General features: G+C 34.7%; 1 protein-coding gene across 8 annotated transcripts in view; it reads right to left on the bottom strand.

Annotated features, from left to right (window-relative positions):
• The window catches only part of Arb2a (ARB2 cotranscriptional regulator A), a 391209-nt gene that overhangs the window by 324559 nt on the left and 45082 nt on the right, over nucleotides 1–21568 (bottom strand). For all 8 annotated transcript variants that reach the window (XM_090331618.1, XM_090331625.1, XM_090331624.1 and 5 more), the window contains 2 exons: nucleotides 16373–16474; nucleotides 13147–13247 (listed from right to left, as the gene is read on the bottom strand). In XM_090331618.1, the coding sequence (XP_090187744.1) occupies nucleotides 13147–13247; nucleotides 16373–16474 (203 nt within the window). The remainder of the gene's footprint in view (nucleotides 1–13146; nucleotides 13248–16372; nucleotides 16475–21568) is intronic.

The following is a 21568-nucleotide window of genomic DNA, read 5'->3' as shown; positions in this document are numbered from 1 at the left end:
CAACATCTACACACCATCCCTACTTTTTATCCCTTCTTACACAGCCTTAATCATCACACTCAGATTGAAACAACTCAAAAGATTTATATATATAAAAGATGGACAGTGACATGGGTTCCACTTCTTGTATGAGTAATAGCCTATTTCCAGAAGAGATTAGATTATTAATAGATAGTAGTTTGTGCATTAAACTGGCACAAAAATATCTTAAAATAAAAAAGGAAAAAATTTTTAAAAACTAAAATAAAAAATAATGTATTTTTATTGAAATGAACTCTAGGATATGGAAACAAGAGGTTTATCTTGTTCTTAATGTACGGTTATTTCTCTTCTCTTTTTTTGCTCTTATGGTTAATCCCATGTTACTGTATCTGACTTTATTACCTGGTATACTGAGTATGCGGTTATTTGAAATAGGGAAGGGAAGGGGGGAAAACAAGATGATTGGGAGGGAGCAGGTAATGTACCTACTCCCTGACAAATGTACCTGTAACCCCTTTATACAATATCCTGACAACAAAAAATAAATAATGTATTTTGGTAACAAACAATAAATTACTTCTTTGCAGGAACCCATGTAAACTGAACCTATTCAGGCTCTGAAAAACACATTACCTTAGGTATCTACATGTAGAGGCGTAGACAGCTACTTCAGCAGGTTGGAGGCTTGTACTTACAGTCTACTGCTCCATGAATTACACAGATGGACTACTGACAAAAATGTGAATCTTAAACAGTTGCTAGGAAGTGACAGCTATCTCTCATAAAACTCAAAAGTGCGCTTATCAACAACAAGTACCTTGGTTGGCTACTTTAGATGAAAATTGTTCCCTCATTAAATTTGTAAACACTGGTTGTAAAAATATCCTAGGAAACTTTTTATCAGATGGTTTATTTCCTCCTCTCTACTCTTATTTATTCATAATCACTCAATTCAAATATAATTTACAAATTATTCTCAACTAACACATCTTTTTCTTGTTCTCAACTACTAAAATTCCCTACCTGATATTAGTAATAAAATTTTCTTGTTTTTAATATCAGAATTATCATTTATTTTTGTCAGTATTGGGGTTTGAACTCATGGTTTGCTCCATTTGTGTGTACTCTACTATATGAGCCATATTTCTAGACCAGCTTTTTGGTGAGTAAGCGGAGGAGTTTCACAGACTTTTCTGGTGAGGTTAACTATGAACTGTGATATTCCAGGATTAAGTGTCTTGAGTAGAGAAAATGACAGGCCTAAGCCACAAGCACTCAGCTCATTTTGCTTATCTTATTAATTCTTCTACTCTGTAACCAAACACAGGAAAGTAAAGACTCAATGACCCATCCAAATCTTAAGCTTTTAGGAATAACTTGGGTGGTAGCCACTACTAGTATCTAACAAGAAAGTAAGAATAAATAGCTATCTTTACCTATCTATAAGCTAAAAATGAAGCCCAACTGCTGGCTGGGTTGTGATTACAAATGACATAGAGTCTATACCTGGAAATACTGATAACTTCTAATCACCCAAGCTATTAGAAAAGGAACCATATTCCAACATAGGCTATTTCCAACCTGATCAAGCTGAACAGTGCTTTGGGACTCTTAGGATCAACACTCTGATATAATTATGGAAGCATACGCAAATGTCAAACAAACTGAATTTAAGACAAAGAGCCCATGAGTGTCGCTCAGAAATGGCTGTTGGCCTTAGTGTCACAACACCACATTCTTGTTGAAAGACACTAGTTTATTATGTAGGTCATTAATTAAAACTGGTCGTAGTTAAAGAAAATAATCTTAGAAACCTGAGATACCCACAGTGCTTTGGGTTACAGCAGTGCATTCAATTAAGAAAGGCACAATGAGAGACCTATGCGCTCATATATTCTGACCCATGAGCGGCAGCCAATTACTATCGTTAGACAGATGAATAATGAATGGAAAATTAGAGTATTGAAGTAATAAAAAAAATTTCTGTCTGAAAATCTATGGCAAAAACCCTCAAGTGCTGCCTACGAGTATAAGACATGGTTCTATGGAATCTTTTTTTTTTTTTTGCCAGTACTGGGCTTGAGCTCAGGGCCTGAGCACTGTCCTTGGACTTTCTCAAGGCTAGAACTCTACCACTTAAGCCTCAGCACCACTTCCAGGTTTTTCTATATTTGTGGTACCAAGGAATCGAACCCGGGTCTTCGTGCATGCTAGGCAAGCACTTTAACCACTAGGCAAAATTCCCGGCCGGTTCTATGGAATCTTGAGGACTAACTCGAGTAGGATATATTGATACATACCAAAACAATTTTCTTTCAGGAGCCAGATTGGAAATAAGAAGTAAATATCTTAATGTGCTCCCTTGAGATAGTCACTTAAGTTTATAGAAGAGTTACAGTCATGCATTAGTGGCTGCTGAGCAGCATATTCTTTATTCTCTGAGGAGAAAATGACAAGTTTGTCTATCCCAGAGAAAGATTGCCTGCTAAGCAAATTCCCTAAGGTGAAGGCTCTACACACAGCTGGCAAGTAAATAATACTGGACCCAAGACTACCATGGGTGTGGCAGAAACAAACACTCAGAACTGGGCTTTGCATACCCGGTGGCAGATTCAAATGCTCACCACACAGTAAAGATGAGTAAAAACATCCCAATTTGAAAGCCAAGATATAATTCTCACATTGTTAAAAAAAAAAAAACATACATTGTATGCTCTACAGTGTTCAACAATGTGTTATAAAAAGCACCTCAAATAGACTTACCACATTTCTTATCATCAGATTGAGATGGAACAAGAACTTGAAAGCAGAAATTTGGAGCATGTAATAGAAACAAAAGTACAATGGACTGGCTTATGGCTTGAACAAGAGTGTTCCTACAAAAATCTATATAAGGAACCAAAGACGGCATCCCTGGTTTTGTAAAGGATTAGTGGAAGATGAGGTGGAGGCAATGACTAAACAATTTATCCACACATAACCTCCACTCTTGTTCTTGATTTGATAAAATAGTCACCAAGATTAAGATTTGAACTATGGGTGCTAGAAGCAACAAACTGTAACTACATATTTAATTTTTTTTATTTTTTTATTTCAGTGTACAGAGGGGCTACATTTATATTAGCCAGATAGAGGGTACATTACTTCTCACATATTGATATCCCATTTTATGTTTTTGTCGCCATTTCTCTCCCTACCCCTCCCCTCATTTTTCCCCTCCTATTTCAAATGAACAGGTAAACATCCATATAGCATACCAGGTAATAAAGTGGGAAACAGTAACAATATGAGATTAACCAAAGGGCAACACAAGACAAGGGAGAAAAACATAATACATAAAGAGTAACATAAAGAGTAACAGTCACTAATAATTAAGCTCTTGTTTCCATGTCCTGGAGGTCCATTAATTTGGCCTCATCTTATATGGGCCTTATGTAGCTAGAGTTTGAGATATTGTAATCCTCTGCTAGGAGAGTTTTGGACGTGTAGTAATTATTACAGATGAGGGAAACCATTGAGCCTGTGTTCCTTTGGGTCTGGCTTACTTCACTTCATATGATTTTTTTCTAAGTCTTTCCATTTCCTCACAAATGGTGTGATGTCGTTCTTTCTGGTGGCGGCATAGAATTTAAATTTTTATGACAATATTTTAAAATGTTTATGACATAATATCTATGAGTCTGATGAGATTAATTATGTCTTTATTCCATGTGGCAAAACTAGAGCCAACAGTAATTGCATCTGTACTGTCCAATGGCAAAAAAAAAAGTTTATGAGTTTTCTATCTATATAATCCCATGTTAACATGAATGATAATGTATTGAAGTAGAAACACTACTGGCAAACTGGACCAGCATCATAGAAAAAGTTAATGTCCTTTTAAAAGCCAGAATCATTTTATTGAAAACCAATAATAAACAAAAAAGAAAAATAGTAAATGAAGGAGTAAATAAGATTGCAATCCACTTAGACCAACATTATACTGGTGCCTTGAGAGAGGTTCAGAGTAAAATAATGTCACGTTTTCAAACAACTATACCAGATGCCTCAAAGGCTGAAGCCATGTTTAACTTGCTTAGAACCTAGGAAGGCCTAAAACCTGAAATCCTGAGTAGCATCAAACTGGAGACTTTCTGTTCATTCACTATGATGATCAATAGCACCAGCTGCTGATAAGTAAATTAATTCTAATATACATAGTACTTTTATGACTCTTAATGTTTACAGTTACTTCTACCTCCAAGGATACCTTCTGGGAAGAAATTTCCATGAACTGCTCCCTGCCTGGCCACCAAATTATACAGCATGAAACTCCTACCAGATCTGATTAAACATTAGAGACTAAAGCTAGGAATGATTCTTGTCTATAAGGAACAAAAGAGCTCTTGCATGTCTGTCATACCATAGTATTCTGAACTACATAGTAACCTCACTTCTGTGTGTAGGTAGCTATTAAGCAACATTAAAAAGAAATAGTGAGTTCCTGGTGAGAATAAAGTAATAAGCATGTGTGCAATATCTTCCAGAATTCTTAGATTAAATTCTATCCTTTGATGTGATCATTTGTCTGTGATGGTTAACTTTATAGGTCAACTTGGCTGGGCCATCTTTCCCAAATTAAGACATTCCTTTAGGTATTTCTGTGAGATGGTTTGTGGATGAGATTTGCATATAGCCTGCTGCTTCTGAGCAATGCAGATTTCTCCTATAATTTGAATAGCCCTCATCGAATCATTTGAGGACCTAAAAAGAGGAAAGTCTGATTTTTACCAAAGATAGGATTCTGAAAATAAACTAATTTTGGAATAAAATCATGCCTCTTTCCTGGGTCTCGAGCCTATTTACCTGATTATTTGGACTTGTTGACCTCGAAAGTTATGAGATAATTCTTTAAAACAAATGGTGTATGTGATGTGTGTGTGCGTGTGTGTGTGTGTGTGTGTGTGTGTGTATCTGTGTGTCTCTTTGTGTTGATATGCAGATATAATTTAAACTGGTTTCTATTTCTTTGAAGAACCTTAACTATCCACTTAGCCTTAGTATGTCAGGATCTCCTTATCTGACATCTAGTCAGGGGTCAAAAACACTAAAAACTAAGAGAAATAAAATATTATACATTCTAAAATAGAACTACTTTAAAAGCATATATGAGGCACAAAGGAGAAAAAGGTCATTCTACCCTACATAGATCAGAAAACAAACTCTTAGAGGTTGGTCTAAGCTTAAAGGATGAATAAAATATTCTGCAAACAGATGGGAAAGGGGTGGTGAAGCAGGATCCCTGGCACCAAATGTTCTCTGCATGAGTAGAGTTAGAGATCTAAAACAGCACAAGATACTAAAACATGTACATAGGTTTATATAGCTCAAGCATTGGACAAGAGAAAAGAAAACCACCAAAGGTAAAGAATATCAAAAGGTCAACTTATAATAGTTCAGGAATAACAATATAAGTACTTTGAATTTCATTTTTTAGAAAAACACACAAAGGTTCTAAAAACAGAGAAAGTTGAGCACTTTTTTCAAAGGTATTTCCAATAGCAGTGTTAAGAATAGGTTCAAAGAGACAGAAATGGTGATACATGGCAAAGAAATATCTTAGGTGATCTTGAGCTGTCATGACAAAGTACCATTTACTGGTTCATACAGAAATGAACTTGTCATAGTTCTGGAGGCAGAGAAGTCCAAGATCAAGATACAGGTTAATTTGGGTTCTGGCGCAGTCTTCCTTCCTGACTTGCAGATGGCCATCTTCTCACCTTATCCTCACATGGCCTTTCCTCAGTATGAGCACAAAGAGTTAGACTTTTCCTCATTTACAGCTACCTACCAGTCTCACTGGATCAAGGCCCCACTTTCATAATCTCATAATCTAATTTCACTTTAATCATCTCCTAAAAGCCCTAACTCCAAATACAATTGCATGGGGATTTGGGTTTCCATGTGAATTTGGACACACAGGTACAATTCAGTGCACAGCAGTAAGAATTTAAAGTAATCTAGTTAATGGATTATACAGAGCTAAACTAAACCAATAAAAGTGAACAGAAAGACAGAATGCCAAGAAGGCAAAATAACAAGGGGTCATTAGCTAGACATAAGGAATGAACGGATAATGAATTTTTGCACTTAAATAACTGAACAAATGATAGTACTACCCAGTAAAACAGAACAAGCAGGTTAACAGCCCTGCAGAACCCCTGGGTCTTCAGACTTTGAAAATGCAGATCAATTTACAAGCAGAAGTGAAAAGTCAGACTGAACACATTAGAATTACTAAACTATCTACTGAAGGACTAATCATCACTGGAGGTCTGCTTCGATTTTTGCCCTACCCATAAGCTAATCAATTAACTTGTTACTATTTTATGGTTGTTGACTACAGATGAAAGACAAAAGAACTTTATTAATAATGGCATGGCACCAATCTATTTTCATTGGCTCCTTAGACCACAACTGCCTAGGGGGGCAATGTGACATGAATCCAGATGGATGCTGTACACACAGTGGTTTGAATCAAAACAGAGAACTGCAAAGCATAGGAGTCTACAATTTTATTCCAAGTGGTAAACAAGCCTCTATTTTGTCCCCTGAAAGAGACATCACGTCATTCCTCAAGAGTACATACCATAAATATAATCCTAACAAATAAAAAGTCCAAGTAAAAAGTAACCAAAGCCTATATTCTTGGCTGATTCAGTAAGACAAGTAAAAACATAAACGATTTAGAGAGAAGTGTCTCACAATCCTCATCTATGGATCACTATGACCCAAAGTGCAGTACACCTAACCCCTCTGCCATTAGCCAGAGCTAATTACCAACCAAAGTAGTTGTAAGAAGTGGAATAAACTGAAGAGGAGGATAGCTCAAAGGTAGCCACTTGTTTAGGACTTGTGAGAATCAATAATAAATTTGAGTTTCCTTTAAACATTTTTTTCTTTATGGTATAATTGTGAAAATTATTCAAGCATGTAAAAATACTGAAAAATTAGTACAACAAACCACTCTGTACTTACCACCCTGATCGAACAACTATAAGCAATTCTGTATTTATACAGTTAGTTGTTTTTTTTAAATTTTTAATCTGAAACTCACTATATACCCCAGATTTGCCTCAAACTCAGGATCTTCCTGCTCCAGCGTTCTAATTTCTAGAGAATTATAGGTATATGCCAGCAAACCTAGTTAGGCTTTTTTAGTTTTGTTTTTTTCCCTTTTAATTATTTTTTAAAATTTCAATTATCCCAACTGTCTCCCTAATACTTTACATGTATTTCCTATGAATAAGAACATTTTCCTGTATTGCCATTGCCTCACTTAAGATAAGAGTTCAGAAAGCAGAGCCATAGCTCAAGTGGTAGAATATCAGTCTGGCTCAAATGGTAGAGTATCAATCATGAGTAAAATCAAAGCCAAGCAAGAGCACAATTTTCCCTCTAATTAGACTGATTTTGAAAGTATTATTTTATACTACCAACACCAGCATAAACGTCTTGTTTCTGTATAGCTCATCAACCACATAAGGTTATTAAATATAATAAGTGAAGTTAGACATCTTTTCCCAAGTGTAAAAGTCTATTTGCATTTCTTATTCTATTAGCAGTTACTTCATGACTTTGTGTACAAATGAGTTTTAAAGGGGGTTAAGGAATGGGTTTCGGTTATATATTTTGTTTTGCCTTGTTCTCAAATTTTAGAAGAGCAAATAACTGTTTGTGTATGTGCCAGTCCTGGAACTTGAGCTCGGGGTCTGAGCACTGTCCTTGGACTTTCTCAAGGCTAGAGCTCTACCACTTGAGCCTCAGCACCACTCCTGGCTTTTTTCTATGTATGTGTTACCGAGGAATCAAATTCGAATCTTTGTGCATGCTAGGCAAGCCTCTACCACTAAGCCAAACTTCCGGCTCATGACACACTATTTTTAAGAGATGTATACTTTTTCCTCTATCACAAAATATAAAAAAACTTATTTCAATAAGTCTTTAAAATTCTACAATGTCTAATTGGTACTTCCACCATAGATGTAGAATGAGGATGAGTTGGAATTCAAAAGAAACTACCAACCAACTCTGGGACAATGGTCTTTCTTCAACTCAACACTTAAAGATAAACTTGATATCAATAACCACAAACAGACACAGAGAAAGGACAAAGAAAAGCAATACATATATATATATATATGTATATATACATTATCTAATAAGGGTCAGTTACAACTCTGAAAATAGTGTAACTCCATTTTTCTTCCAATTCCTAACATATGCATGGCATACTAAAGTATATAAATAACATGGCAGGAATGACCTTACTTAATCTTTCAAAAACTTATAAACAATTGGACTTTTAGACTGGAAAATATTTTGCTAAAATTTCATAGATGTGACTGAGTTAGATCTCCTGACAGCCAATACAGTAAAACAAAATATGAATTTCAAGTGATGAAAGAATTAGTTATGCACAATTGAATTATATTCAAATATGTGAGCATGAAAATAATGAGTTTGTATTTTTCCTGTCTTTAAGTTCTTTCTTGTTTCACATAGCTGAATATATTCACTGAATTAAGTCAGGAGCCAGAGATTCACAACATAAATGTTATCCTATCTACATAGAAATTTGGGGACTACTGTTTGAAAGACAGTAAAGACCCTCCCCTCCCCCAAAAAAACCCCACAAAAAACAAAAATACAAAAAAACAGAAAACCTCAAGACCTCCATTTAATGAGAAAAAAAGTGGATTCTAAGCACAGAATAAGTGGTAGCTTTCGAGATTTAAGCAAGCAAGCTGAGTGAATGCAGGTTCCTGAACTGTACTTCAGGAGGTAGGTTACCTTGTAAGAGCTTACCGGTTTATATCTTTGAATAAATGTCATCTCATTTCCAAAGTTCTAAAAATCTTCAGTACTTCTCTACTGTTTTCCAAGACTGATTATCAATTTAAATATGGGGGGGGGGAGGGAAATAAGCTTTTAGTTGCTTTGATCCAATGCCTTAATAGAGAACCAAGCTTAATTAGGTGCTAGATCACACCTGTGGTCCTAGCTACTTCGAAGCTGAGATTCAAGGATCACAGTTCGAAGCCCGCATGGGCAAGAAAGTCCAAGAGACTCTTATCACCAATAAACAATTCCAAGAAAACAGAAATAGTGATATGGCTCAAAGTACAGAGAACTCATCTTGATAAAATGAAGCTCAGGCACAGTGCCCAGGCCCAGAGTTCAAGCCCTAGATATGGAGGGGGAAAAAATGAACCACGCTTATATGACTACCTAATTTCCAGTATTTCTAACTAAGTACAGTGATTATTAATTTATAAGAAGTCATGATAACATATAACAACAACAATAACAAATAAACTATAAAAACCTACATTAGGAAAAAAATCAAACATTATAATTTCTACTACATTATAAGTTTTGCAATTAATTATACTTCAAAAGTCAGGTATAAGTGGTGTACATTTGTAATTCCATACGTACAGAGGCTGGAACAGAAGGATTGCATGTTCTAGACCATCCTAAGCTACACAGTGGGTTCAAGGTTAGTCCAGGCTACAGAGTGAGATGTTGCCTCAGAGAATAAAACAGTAATTAGTATTGACATGAAAGATACTGTCAAGAAATTTTTACAAGTAACATGATGTTTCTACCATACTATTTACTATACTTAACATGATAGCCTTTTTATTCTGTCTGATTGAATGTGAAACAATCATTATTTCTTGGCATTCAGCTCGAATATACATATACTGTAGACTTCTATTTTGAAAATTACCCTTCCATATTACTCTACCACCACCATAAGCTGTCAGAATTTTTCTAAATAGAGAAAAAGTTTCAAACTTATTAAAGGCTACGTATTTTAAACCAAATGTGGATGCTACAAAACTTCAGACATATTAGCAAATGCATTTTTTACTATAAAATGTAAATGTGAATGCAGGATATTCTTTTTCATATTGTGACACTACATTCTAAAAACAAACTGACATCTCAGTTTATTTTACTTACACAATAAGTTTAATTTACATAAAAATGATAGAGCATTTCAGTAACAAGTCTTCAAGACAATTTCTGCTGAATGACTGCTATAATAATATCTTTAAGAGAGAAATAAACATAAACTAAAACAGCAGTTACAGAACATATATACTAGCTCTCAGTTCAAGATAAAACTTGATATTCACTATGAAAGCATTTTTTAAAAACAAGAAGGGAGTCTCTTCTAAATTTCCAGTTGAATGCAAAATCTGTTTCCTTAACATTTTAACTTCAAACATACCAAAAGAAGTTTATTACAACAACAACTCAATGTTTCATTATCTTTTGAATCTTTCCCCTTAACCACTTATGAAGTGAGAGGGATATTATCAGTGTTTCTTTGTCTCAGACTTGGAGACATGCTTTCCACACAACTTCTCTTAGTATAATTTGGGATATTATTCATCTCAAAGTACATTATTTTCAGGATTTAAATACAAGAGTTGATATGAGCTGTGGACAGTTCTATAAGCATTTGTATTTTCTAAATTATAATGATAAACATCTGAAGCTTAACTATGAAAGTTAAAAGTTTATAACATAATACATTACATATATAGGTAAGCTCACTCCTTTCACAGATTTTTTAGTATGTGGTTTTGATAAAGTATAGCAATAAACAAAAAATTTCAAGAAAAATCTTAAGAATCTCCATATACATCTCAGTATATACATCATATAGTTAGTGGATGTTAGCTCTTGGTTGGCCCAACATTATAATCAGCTGTATTTAAATGATGTGTGATCTGCCAGGTGTTACTCTGCTCTATATTTTAGGAAAACATGTGTTCATCAAAACTCAAATGATGCCCCAAACACAAATTAGTTATGGAAATTCTTCTAAAGGAAAAAAGAGAGATAGTATGCTTTAAAAAAGATGGGTTTGGAAGAAACACTGTATCAATGAGATATGCCCTCTCCCATCCCTGGGTGTTTTGTGTTTAGTTCTATATTAGGAAATACACATTTACTTGTGTTAATAAGATGTGGAAAAAAAATAGGTAAAGGTCTATGATTTTGATGGTCACCTAGGACAAACTTGATTATAAACATGAAGGAACATAAATACAGGAGTGGAAAATACAGAAAACAGAATATTTAAATACATAAAATACTGAATATTTTCTATGGAAAATACAGACTATGCTCTTTCTATATTTGTAATCATTGAAATAAATGGTCCATATTATAGTGAAGCAAAGCCCACCAAAACTAAAGCCATGACCCTCTCCATATGTCAACGTTTGATAAGATCCTAGGAGAAAGAAATCATTTACATATGTAATAATAAAACACAGTATATCAGCGATGTTGAAGTATACAGGTAGAGCGAGTCAAAAAGATATAGTTCCAGAAAGAACCAGGTATATGTCATGGTAGCACATCCTCAGAATCATTACTTGGAAAATTGAATCAAAAGGATTATGAGTTTGAGGTCAGTCTAAACTACATAACAAGCCTAATCTTACCTGAAAAAAAAGTAAACTGGACAAAAGAATCTTTGTAGAATAGCAACATGTACAACTAGACTGGAAAACATGGCTTATGAAAAGGAGTAAAATGTAAGCCTCATTTAAAAACAAAACTACGAATTCTTCCCTAAGGCCATTTTAATATAGTTATTCTATAATCAGAATATAACTAATTTGTAGCATATATTTCAAGTGGAAAAGAGCAAGCTTTTTATATGTAAAACAAATTATTTTGTCATTGCATAATTTTATGTTAAAAATGTTAGCATATAATACCAAGCATTATTGAAGGGTCTTTAGCTGCAAGACTTCATACTGTTTGCTTAGCCTAACAGTCTCACAGATGAGCCAGAAGACAGCAGACTCCTGGGTCAGAAACAAAGAACTTGTTAATCAGGGACAGCGGGGAGCATGAGCTTCATATAATCATCTGTTCCTCTTTACTCCTCTCATCTCAAAGAAGCAATGTGGATAGGCCTGGATAGCCCTCTCCACTAAGGAACCACAGACTTAGCAAATTCAGTTTTATAAGGGACTGCCAGGAAACCTGTCACTCTTTACCACCTGAGGGAAAAGGAGGAGCATTATCTTTATTCTCTTGGACAAACTAATGTGCCCATTGCCCTGCAGGGAGACATAACCTCTTATCTTTGAAGCTGGTTTCCTATACAAATATCCCTGAAAAAAATAGTCCAGAACAAAAGCTGTCAAAACCTTTGATCAAAGACATGCAAAAACTCAAGAGACTCAAGGGGAATTGACTTTTAGCACAGTATAAATTCTTTATGCTATCATATATTCTTTATGTTATTACTTAACCAAGTAATTCAATTTGACTATTTTATTAAAATGCCAAAGTAGAATATAGAAATTTCAGCTTTTCTTTAGGAAAGTAAAATAGCTGTCTTGTTAACACATTAAACAAATATGTTTATGCGTTAAGCATATGCATTTTATTGGAAATAAGGCTTAAATATAATACAGAATGAGGAAAACATTTAGCTGTGATAAAATATTCACCGAAGTGACAAATCACATTTAAATGTCCCTACTAGGAATAATGCTTGGGATCCTTAATGATGATGAGTACTTTAACAAGTCAAAGGTAACTAGGTTAGATCCACAATCTTTTGCCCAAAGTCAAGCTTGTTCTTAATTTAAATAAACACTAAAAATAACATTCATTTCTCCTGACAGTGAAATATTCAATCACTTGAAAACATTTTTTGGCCAGTCCTGGGACTTGAACTTAGAGCGTATGCACTGTCTTTGGGCTTTCTCAAGGCTAGCACTCTACTATTTGAGCCACAGCATCACTTTGGGCTTTTCTATGTATGTGATACCAAGGAAGCAAACCTGGGTCTTCATGCATGCTAGGCAAGCAGCTCTACCACTAGGCCAAACTCTTAAAAAAAACTTTTTTAAAAAAATAAAATTAAAGTTTGAATTTGTTAGTACAATGACTCACTACAAAATATGATGGTCGTGGAAACAATATATTTATATAAAAGCTAACACTGGTGCTAAAAATAAGCAAGTTTGAAAATGTAAATAATTTTTATTAATCTTTATATAATTCCCATGTCTTCACTAATTTTACTGTGAGTCTTTAAAATTGAAAAGTACAGTTAATATAATATATATTACATACCTCTCCCAGAGCTTCGTATCTTTTCTGATTCCATCTATGCAAGTCTTCCCGGTAGTTAAAAACAAAAGGTTCTCCAGTTTTTATGTGTCTTAACTGTCCCCCTAGAAGATAAAAAATATTACTGTGATTCCTATTACACTTAAAACAACATGGAGAGTACAATAAATAATGTCACCAAAATTTAAATTTTCTTCAAAACTTATACGTGTGTGTGTGTGTGTGTGTGTGTGTGTGTAGAGAGAGGGAGAGAGAGAGGGAGAGGGAGAGAGAGAGAGAGAGAGGGAGAGAGAGAGAGAGAGGGAGGGAGGGAGAGAGAGAGAGAGGAGAGAGAGAGAGCGCACACACGAGAGAGAGAGAGAGAGAGAGAGAGAGAGAGAGAGAGAGAGAGAGAGAGAGAGAGAGAGAGAGAGAGGGAGAGAGCGTGAGAGAGCGAGAGTGTAAGTACTGAGGCTTCAATTCAGGGCCTCTTGCTGAGCTTTCTGATCATAACTGATACTCTAACATTTAAACTGTGCCTTCAATTCCATCTTTTTCCTGTTTAACTGAAGATAAAAGTCTTACATATTTATCAATGGACTCCAAAGTATGATACTTGATTCTCAGCCTCCCTGAGTAGCTAGGACTATAAGCATGAGCCACTGGTGCCTGTCTGAAGTTTATTTTTCCTAGACTGTTTTTTTGTTCAAATGTTAATATGCTAACTCACTCAAAAGCTATCCTTGATCTCACTAATCTAAAGCAAATTAGCAAGAATTTAGAGCTTACTATGCTTAAGAATCTCTACCAAATAATGTCATTAGTATGGCCCCAGCCTCCTCAGAGGTTACTGGAAAATTAAAAGTAAATATATTAAAAAGCTAAGCAACTTTTCAAAAAGTTAAACAATAAAGTCAATTAACAACTTAAAAACTGCCATAGGTGATTATACAGATAATAAGGTCTAAAATAATTTGAAGGAAATGAGGAATTTGGCTACAACACATTTAGAAAATTTCAGGCACATTTTTCCAACAAGATCTTGAGACATCAAATGGAAACTAGTAGAAGACAGTGAGCTAACAAAAATTTAACTTGACAATATACCAGGTAACAAAGTCACATAACACAATGAGATTCACCATAAGGGGAAAAAAGAAAAGAAATAACTTCACATAGTACATTAAGAACAGCAATCACAAAGATAAACCTCTTGTTTATAAGCTTATTTCTTTATTTGAAATAGGAAAGGGAAGGGGAAAACAAGATGATTGGGGGGTGGAGGGAGGGAAAGAGTACAAAAACATGAGAAAGGGTATCAAGGTTGGAGAAGTAATGCACCCACTACCTGAGGAGTAACTGTAACCCCTCTAAACATTATCCCGACAATAAATACATTAAAAAAAAGTGTAATTTGACAATCAGACCCACAGAAATAAGATAACTACTTTGAAAACAACTAAGCTCCACTATCAATTCAACAGAGTAAGTCATCAAAAGGCACAGAAAGGCCATGGAATCTGTAAAGACCTGAGAATTCTCCCCCTTCCCTTAACTCTTACATAAGCAATCTCTGGTCCAGAGTAAATGTGACCTCAAGCAAGTCATATAGCTTTCCTCAACACTGGTAATTATTTTGGATATAAAATATTTTTATTTTATATGTCAAAGAGTTATAGTGCTTACATGGTAATCTTTAGAGAAATAGGTCTCATATATCAAGGACTATGTTTATTTATCATGAACAGTAATAAACCAGCCATGAAAGAATTCCATACACAAAGACTTTCCTCATGAAAAATAGGAATCTATATTTACTGAAAGATTTAATTGTTAGAATATTTACAAAAGAAAAAGAGGCCATCTGTTCTGTTCCTTTCTTCAGGAATGTTCTTCCAGTTAAAATGGGAAACCCACAGACAAGAGGGCAATAGCTTTAACACTGCTTCCAGGCAACAAAATATTACTACTTGTACATACATTGTCATAAAATGCTCTTTGTGAAAAATTAATACCCGAGAAAACATCAGTTTCTAATATCTTGTGTCTAACTCACTTAAACATGCCAGTACCCAGAGAGACTGAAGCCTAAAAGCTATAATTGGCATTGTAAAGGAATATCCATTAACATAAAGATGACAGACCACTAGTCATTTGAGGCAAAGCAAGAAATAGAAACTACAACTCCCATCCTGACTACTTTGTAGCGACATTATGCACAAGTACAATGGTAGAGTATTAACTCCATGAATCACAATTCTTTGTTTCAGAAAAATACCTGTCGTCTGTAGCAAATTCTACCACATTCCAAGTACAAAGGTTATTTTATTCAAAATTTAATTAATAAAATTTTAAACAAAACTATTATCATAAAAATTGAATATTTTTTTAAAATACTGTCACAAAATATGGTTGCCAGAAAATTCACTTAAGATAGCCGATCAAAACATAGCATCTTCTGTAGAATTTAGGAATTCTTATTTGGATAACAGGGAATTGAGTGCTCAGGATAGATATAAATAAACTAAGTCATGCCCATAACTTTATGTAACTCAAAAGTACAGAAAATATTGTGTTTTTGTTTTTGTTTTGTCAATTATGAGGCTTGACCTCAGGGCCTGACTACTGCTATACCACTTTGAGCCAAGCTCCATTTCCAGATTTTTGGTGGTTAATTGAAGGTAAGTGTCTCATGGACTTTATTGCCTGGCTGCCTTTGAAAGAGATGCTCAGATCTAAGCCTCCTGAGTAGCTAAGATTATAGGTGTGAACAGCCAATGCCCAGGTAAGTACAGAGAATTCTTACTTTCTTTCTGTTACTTAAGTAAAGGATTTCACCATACAAAGACAAGTTATTTTTCCTCAAAACAATGTCATTCAAGTATTAGTGGCTCATGCCACTGAGATCTGAGGATTGTGGGTGTGAAGTCAGTCCAAGCAGAAAAGTCGCTGTGAGACTTTTATCTCCAATTAATCACTCAAAAACCAGAAGTGGAGCTGTTGCTCAAGTGGTAGAGCACTAGTCTTGAGTACAAAGAGGCACAAAGGTAGCACTCAGACCCTGAGTTTAAGCCTCACAACTGACAAAAAACAAACAAGCAAAAACTCACCACAACAACAAAACAACAAAATATTTTAGCTGCATTCTAAGAGTAACAAATAATATCAGTTCTATGATTGCATTTACAAAATTAAAAATATTGATAAATTTTAAAAATGAAAATATTTTAATATAGTACACAGTACTTACTTTCATTAAACGCATACTCAAATCCTTCCAGGGTATCAGGAAAATCAAGAGGTGGCTCATCTTTTTTCATTAGTTCATCCAAATCTATCCTAGATAACAAATCTACAAAAAAAAAAAAATTTACTTACATTCATTTTTATAGTTGATAACAAAGATTATGTTTTATTCTATTATGCTTGTTATGTTGTTTTACCTCACAATGCTATAAAAATTTAAGTTCCCAATATGTTATATTATGATATAACATAGTATGAGCATGTATACATTCAAAATCATAATTCTCAAAACAATCACAATTCACCTACCAAAAAATCACTATGACCTTACTAATTTCTTTCTACAGTTCAAAAGTTCAGATATTTTAAAAGATAACTGAATCTTGCATTTGAACCAAAGAATGGTTCATGACCTTGACAATCATGAGGAAAATGAAATAGGTACTGTATTTTGTTAAAATAACTTCAATTTGGATGTATTTTATATTTTCTTTAAGACCAATTCATGATTTTTTCTGGTCTTAGGGTTCTCAGCTTTTTGAAAGGATATTGCTGAATTCAACTGAAATTCTTATCATGCCATGTAAAGGGGATCATGATATCTACGGAATATCACTATGGTATTAATCTTCATCATGTGCTTACAGTATCATCTGCCAGACTTCTCCACTATAAAAATACAATTTCTCGCCGGGAGTTTGGCCTAGTGGTAGAGTGCTTGCCTAGCATGCACGAAGACCTGGTTTCGATTCCTCGGTACCACATGCATAGAAAAAAAGCTGGAAGTGGTGCTGAGGCTCAAGTTGTAGAGCTCTAACCTTGAGAAAGTCCAAGGACAGGGCTCAGGCCCTGAGCTCAAGCCCAGGACTAGCAAAAAAAAAAAAAAAAAAAAATACAATTTCTCCTTCAATAACCCCTTATGTAAAGGTGACTAAGTTTCTCCTTCTTTAACTCTTTTTATTCAAAGATGATAAACCTGACCTTCCCTCAATAAGGGAGAGAAGGAATTATGTTCTACCCCTGTAGTAAGAACCCTTCATATATTACTCAATTCTTTTCTGTTAACTCATTTATATAATTTCATACTAATGGACACACTTACTATACACTGTAAGTATACGATAGTATATTAATTTGTTTCCTACCTTGTTCCAGCCATAGTCATTGTAAACCCTTTCATTTGTCTTCTGTGTCCTTTGATATAATTTTCTCTAGTCTTTTTTGGCAGTTTCTGTTATTATTAGATGACCCAAACTCATCTTGTACCTTCTATACACCAGCTCTAGAATTATCTCACCAATAAATAAGTAATGATAACTTTCAAGCTCACATCCCAATGACATAAAAATTCTATGGGTCATCAAAATCAGAAAAGTTTAAAAAATATTGAATCATTCTAATTCAGGTTTCTAAAAACAAACTCTCCTAGAATATGTCATAAGGCAAATTACTCCTTTCCTACAAAAGAAGGATCACAAAAGTAACTTTATTTCTCTTACAGACATATAACAAATCTATTAATATGAAACACTACCAAAATACAATGGAGAAAAAGATATTTTGTCTATATCCATTCTCTAGTCTTTAGTCCTTCACTGTAGAACACAAAGATAAGCCATGATACAGAACTTTATAATTCTGAAACTTGTTATCAATAAAACAAAATTCAAAAAACACAGAAATTTTCAATATAAAGATATTCACAAATTCTACTGAAACAGAAATAAAACACATGTACTGGGCCTTAAAAGCTACATATGCTGGGGCTGGGAGTTTGGTCTAGTGGTAAAGTGCTTGCCTAGCATGCACGACGACCCAGATTCCATTCCTCGGTACCACATACATAAAAAATAAGCCAGAAGTGGTGCTGAGGCTCAAGTGGTAGAGCTCTAGTCTTGAGAAAGTCCAAGGACAGTGCTCAGGCCCTGGGCTCAAGCCCAGGACTAGAAAAAAAAGATAGCTACATATGGTGATAATTCCTCATTTATTAATAAAGTTCTAAATACATGTAAATCTTTATAAAACATAGTAAAGATATTTTAAAATTAAAAAAAACTGGCTTGTAATGGCTTTAAAAGATTCACACTTTTCTCCTTCCAATGAATTAATATTCTGTGGCAAAATTTCTTTCTTTTCACAGTTATCTTCTACAACTCAAAACTCAGAAGCTTTTTAAATTAGATATACAGAAACCATCTAATATATGAACAGATGTGTTGTGTCTAAAAGCCATTTTCTGTTTCTACCAGCTTACTCTGTAAAATACAGCCTTATATCTATACACACCACTTTAAATATTTCAAAGCACTTTCACATACATTACCTCATTTGATCAGTACAACCTTATGAAACAGTAATAAGCATTATTATCAGCCTCACTACCTTAAAACGAGAAATAGACTGAGAGAAGTGAAATGACTTTACCAAATAATAACTTAACAAAGTGAGAATTATAAACACATGTTTCACAACTTAACTCATTGCTTCTTCAAAACTACCTCCCTGATTCTATATGCCTAATAATGCTCCATACCTCCATTTTCTCCCATTACAAAGAATGAATGATTATAAACACAAAAAATGTTTTTGCTTCAGTCAAAATGTTTTTTTGAAATAAGGAGCAAAATAATAAAAAAGGTATTTCTCTAATTTTTCCTGTCAACAAGAATGTGATACCGATATTTTAAAATTTAAATTTAATTTAATTTTTAATTTTTCTAGCATTGAAAGACATATAGAAAAGAACTATCAGAAAATATTTTTTCTGCCAAATGAAAGCAATACTGTAAAGGTGCATTTTACTCTGACATTGTGCTTCACAGGTAGTCCATTATGCAAAAATAAAGTGCAATGAAACATTTACATTGAAAAATCCCTTCAATCACCTATAAAATACAGCAGATATGAATTTATATTAACCTAAATATGCAATAGATGTGACATAACCATGGTTTTTGTTTGTTTGTTTGTTGTGGGTTATGGGGCTTGAATTCTGGGCCTGGGCTTTGTCCCTAAGCTCCCAGCTCAAGGCTACAGCCCTACCCCTTGAGCCACAGCTCCACTTCCCCTTTTCTAGAGATTAATTGGAGATAAGAGTTTCACATTTTTTAGTTCCTAAGTGCCCAGGTCGGCTTTGAACTGCAATCCTCAGATCTCAGCCTCCAGTGTAGCTAGGATTACAGGCATGAGCCACTACACCCAGCATTAAGGGTAGTTTCTAAAACTTGACTTTGTTGATTAAGGTGATGTAGCAAGTAGAACTTTAAATCTCATCTAAACAAATGTAACAACTGTAAAGAATAATAATGATAATGATAATGATAATATTCCATTCCCCAAAGAATTAGAATCAAGGACTGGACCAGATATATGTAAAGTAGTCACAACTCAGTCTTCACAAATGGAGAGCAAAGAGTATGTATCAAGAAATTAATGGTGTAAATGGTTCCTTTTATAGGTCAATCTGACTGTGTCACAGGATATCCAGCTTTTTGATTAAACACTATTCTAGGGGATTAAAGTGTGTGTTACTGGATAAAATTTTTGATTTAGGTATAGTAAGTAAAACAGATTCTCTCTACAATATTATGAGCCCCATGTAATCCTATAAAAGGCTAAAAACAGGGGGGACAGGGAAGTACAGGCAGAAATTTACTCTCTCTGCCTATCTCTCAAATGAGACACCAGTTTTGTTCTATTTTCAGACTCAAACTGGATCCCTCTTATGCTGTGGGGCTTGGGCTAGAACCCTACTACCAGCTGTCTTGAGTCTCCAGCTTGCCAGCTGCAGACTTTGGCATTTCTTAGCTTTTATTATCATATTGGACAATTCTATATAACAAATCTCTTCGTATATACATATATACACACAATTCTATTTCTCTTGAAAACTATGGCTGATATAAATGGGTGAACTAAATGGAACTGCATTAAACTGCAGAGCTTTTGTATAACAAGGGATATAGGTAGCAAGTTAAACAGAAAGCCCACAGAGTAGGAGATCTTCACCAGCCATACAACAGACAAGGGTCTCACATCTGAAATACACCTACAGCTCAAAACACTGAATCTCTCAAAAACAAATCCTCTAAGAAATAACCAACCCATTAAAAGGTGGGCTAAAGACTTAGAGACTTCTCTGAAGAGGAAATAAAAATGGTCCCTAGACACATAAAGAAATGCTCAATATAGCCAGGTGTGGTGGTTCATGCCTGTAATCCTAGCAACTCAGGAGGCTGAGATCAGATTATCAAGGTTCAAAGCCAGACAGGGACAAAAGGATCTGTGACACTTATCTCCAATTAACCTCCAGAAAACAGAAAGTGGGGCTTAGCTCAAGGGTAGGGCAGTAGCCGTGAGCTGAAGAGCTCAGGGACAGTGCCCAGGCCGAGTTCCAGCCCCATGACCCACCAATAAATAAATAAATAAATGCTCAACATCTCTGGCCTGAAAAGAAATGCAATGCAAAGCAACTCTGAGATTCCACCTCACTCCAGATAGAATGGCCATTATCAAGAAATCTAATAACAACAGATGCTGGTAGGAATGTGGCCACTGTTGGTGGTAAACTCTTTCAACCACTATGGAAAGCAGTATTGCATTTTCTCAAAAGACTGATTATACAGAACTCCCCTATGACTCAACAATCCCACTCCTTGGTATTTACCAAAATGTCCAGAAACAAGGCCATACTAAAGCTACTAGCCCAACGATCAGCAATATTTACCACAACTAAGATATGGAATCAACCCATAGCTGCTAAGTAGGCAAATGGATCAAGAAGATGTGATACTGATTCACAATGAAATTCTATGCTGACATCAGAAAGAATGAAATCCCCCATATGTAAGGAAATGAAGTAAGCCACACCCAAAGGAGCATAGGCTGTATGGTTTCCCTTATTTGTAATAATTAGTACACATCTAGGATTCTCCTAAGAGAGGATCACAATAGCTCAAAAGCTGTATACATAAGGTCATACAGGATCAGAATAAACAAAATGAACTCTAGGTTAATGAAACAAGAGGTTTAGCTTTGTGATTGCTGTTCTTAATGTACTATGTAAAGTTATTTTTTTCTCTTTTTTTCCCCACATATGATTAATCTCATGAGGTTACTCTGTCTGAATGATTAATCTCATTAGGTCACTGTGTCTGAATTTTTATGTTGGTATATTGTATACACACTTATTGGTTTATTT

Source organism: Megascapheus bottae, chromosome 4 (assembly GCF_031878675.1).
Source record: "Megascapheus bottae isolate mThoBot1 chromosome 4, mThoBot2.hap1, whole genome shotgun sequence".
Taxonomy (NCBI): domain Eukaryota; kingdom Metazoa; phylum Chordata; class Mammalia; order Rodentia; family Geomyidae; genus Megascapheus; species Megascapheus bottae.
The sequence above is the reverse complement of the archived record's forward strand: the minus strand, read 5'-3'. Positions and strand labels throughout refer to the sequence as shown.